We start from the raw sequence: 2,108 nt of genomic DNA on the forward strand, positions 1-2,108 counted from the left end.
CCAAAGAATCATTTAAAATGTGTGTGTTTGCTTGTGGCAATCCTCCTACCTCAGCCTCCCGAATGCTGAGTTGACAAATAAGCACCAGCATGGCTGGCATTAAACTGTCTCTTTATACAAACAAGTTAACTTTGTATTTTTAAGCCCATCTCATATACTTCTATATTAGAAGGTGCTATAGAAAATGTCAAAATGTATTGCAATTTTACTTGAAAGAGTATTTTTATAACTTTGGAATCTTCACAATGAAGCAGTTTCCTCAAACTACAGAGATAATGCAGAACTGTATGTGACTTAGGCTACAAATAATTCGGAAGCAGACACGTAGTCTAAAACTGCATTTGTAGCACTGTCTTCTGATCTTTGCTGTAGATCTTTGGTGCACTTATAACCTTAGCACCTACTAAAGTTCAGCTACAGATCTACAAAGTTTGGATTTATCTAGCTGTGCCTGGCTTGGGTCTGGCTGCTGTGCTCAGCTCCTTCCTGCTGCTGCCCTTGGGGATGAACCTGTTGTGCCCCTCTGGCAAGATGTTCTGCTCCTGGACTAGCTGGGTGGTTCTGTCCCCTACACTCTGCAGGGATTACAGCTGTAGGGTTTCACCCCTGTCCTGAGCTGAGTCTGGAGGGGACAAGGTGGAGTAGGGGGGAGAGGCAGCTCTCCCACACACTCACTGGGCCTGGGCTAGGACTGGATCTGGGGGTTCCCAGAACACGACAGAAATTCCTACTCGGTGGGCAGGGTGGAGGGGTACTACGAGTGGTAGGGGGCATCCCAAGGGGGTAGAAAAGGATCTCATCCACACTGCGCCTGGGCTGGGACCGATAGGTCCCACCGGCGCAGGGTAGCCGGAAGCTCTACCACACACTCACGGGGCCTGGGCTAGGACTGGGTCTAAGACTGCATTTTGTTAAACACCATTAAGGCCATCTTCCTTTGAGACACAGTCTTACTATAAGGTCAAAGGTGGTGTTGAACTGGTAGCAATCCTCCTGCCTCTAGCTTACAAGTGCTGGGATTATAGGTGTGCAACACCATGCCCAGCACTAACCTCTTTTTTGGATTTAGCAAGTAAAAATATTCAGTTAATTTTAAAAACTGCCCTGTGAAATGGTTATTTGTTCATTATTCAGCATTTGAGAATTTCTGTATGAGATCATCTTGGAAATGATGCAGAGACCCCTTTTCTTTCTTTTTTTTTTTTTTCAGAGACCATTTTTCCTACAGATTTACTCATCACAGAGGGATACTGAGCTATACTGAAGTGCTACAAATCATACAGTGACTAGGCCCCTATGTTAACACTGTAATTGTACATACACATTTCATATCCTTAGCTACTAAATAATTCTGATTTTTCTATTAGTCTGTGCATTTAAAATTAGTTTCCTATGAACATATCAAAATATGTATTTAGAACCACTGCCTTTCCCCAAATTTGTTGCATAGAACAATTTCATTTCAACACACAACTCTGATATCAGTATTATCATTACCCGGTCTACCTTTGAGTTATCCAGTAGCTTTTTGGAGATTATTTCTGCTTAAGTGATTTAGTGTATAGAATTATTTTACTGCTTTTATCATGTCAACCCAAAAGCATAATAATTTTTTGTGTAACACTAAGCCTCAGTTTTTGGGCCTGCAAATGTATGCTCACGATGTCTAAAACCTGACATCACACAAGCTAATCATTACGAGGTTTGCTAGTGTCAACAGGGAGTTAGTTTATAATCCCAGGGACAACTATGAAATTTGTATTAAACTTATTAATCCTGGGCAAAAAAGACAAGGCAGGAGGCATTACAATTCCTGACTTGAAATTATACAAGGCTACTGTGATAAAATCAGCATGGTACTGGCAACGAAATAGACCTGCAGATCAAAGGAATAGACTACAAGATGCAGAAGCCTCTACGAATACACTCAGCCATCTTATCTTTGACAAAGGGGCCACACATGCTTGCTGGAAGAAAAATAGCCTCTTTAACAAATGGTGCTGGAAAAACAGGCTCTCAACATGCCAAAAACTAAAAGTTGACCCAGGTCTCTCACCATGCACTAAGCTAAAGTCAAAATGGCTTAATGATCTAAACATTAAAACAGA

The 2,108-nt window shown here is 41.6% G+C and overlaps 1 protein-coding gene across 1 annotated transcript in view; it reads right to left on the reverse strand.

The window, feature by feature from the left end:
* The window catches only part of Pbk (PDZ binding kinase), a 25,292-nt gene that overhangs the window by 6,116 nt on the left and 17,068 nt on the right, over positions 1–2,108 (reverse strand). Inside the window, exon 6 of the mRNA XM_023714630.1 lies at positions 1,861–1,876. Coding sequence (XP_023570398.1) covers positions 1,861–1,876 — 16 coding nt within the window. The remainder of the gene's footprint in view (positions 1–1,860; positions 1,877–2,108) is intronic.

Source organism: Octodon degus, unplaced genomic scaffold (genome assembly GCF_000260255.1).
Source record: "Octodon degus isolate 3935 unplaced genomic scaffold, OctDeg1.0 scaffold00036, whole genome shotgun sequence".
NCBI classification, from domain to species: Eukaryota; Metazoa; Chordata; class Mammalia; order Rodentia; family Octodontidae; genus Octodon; species Octodon degus.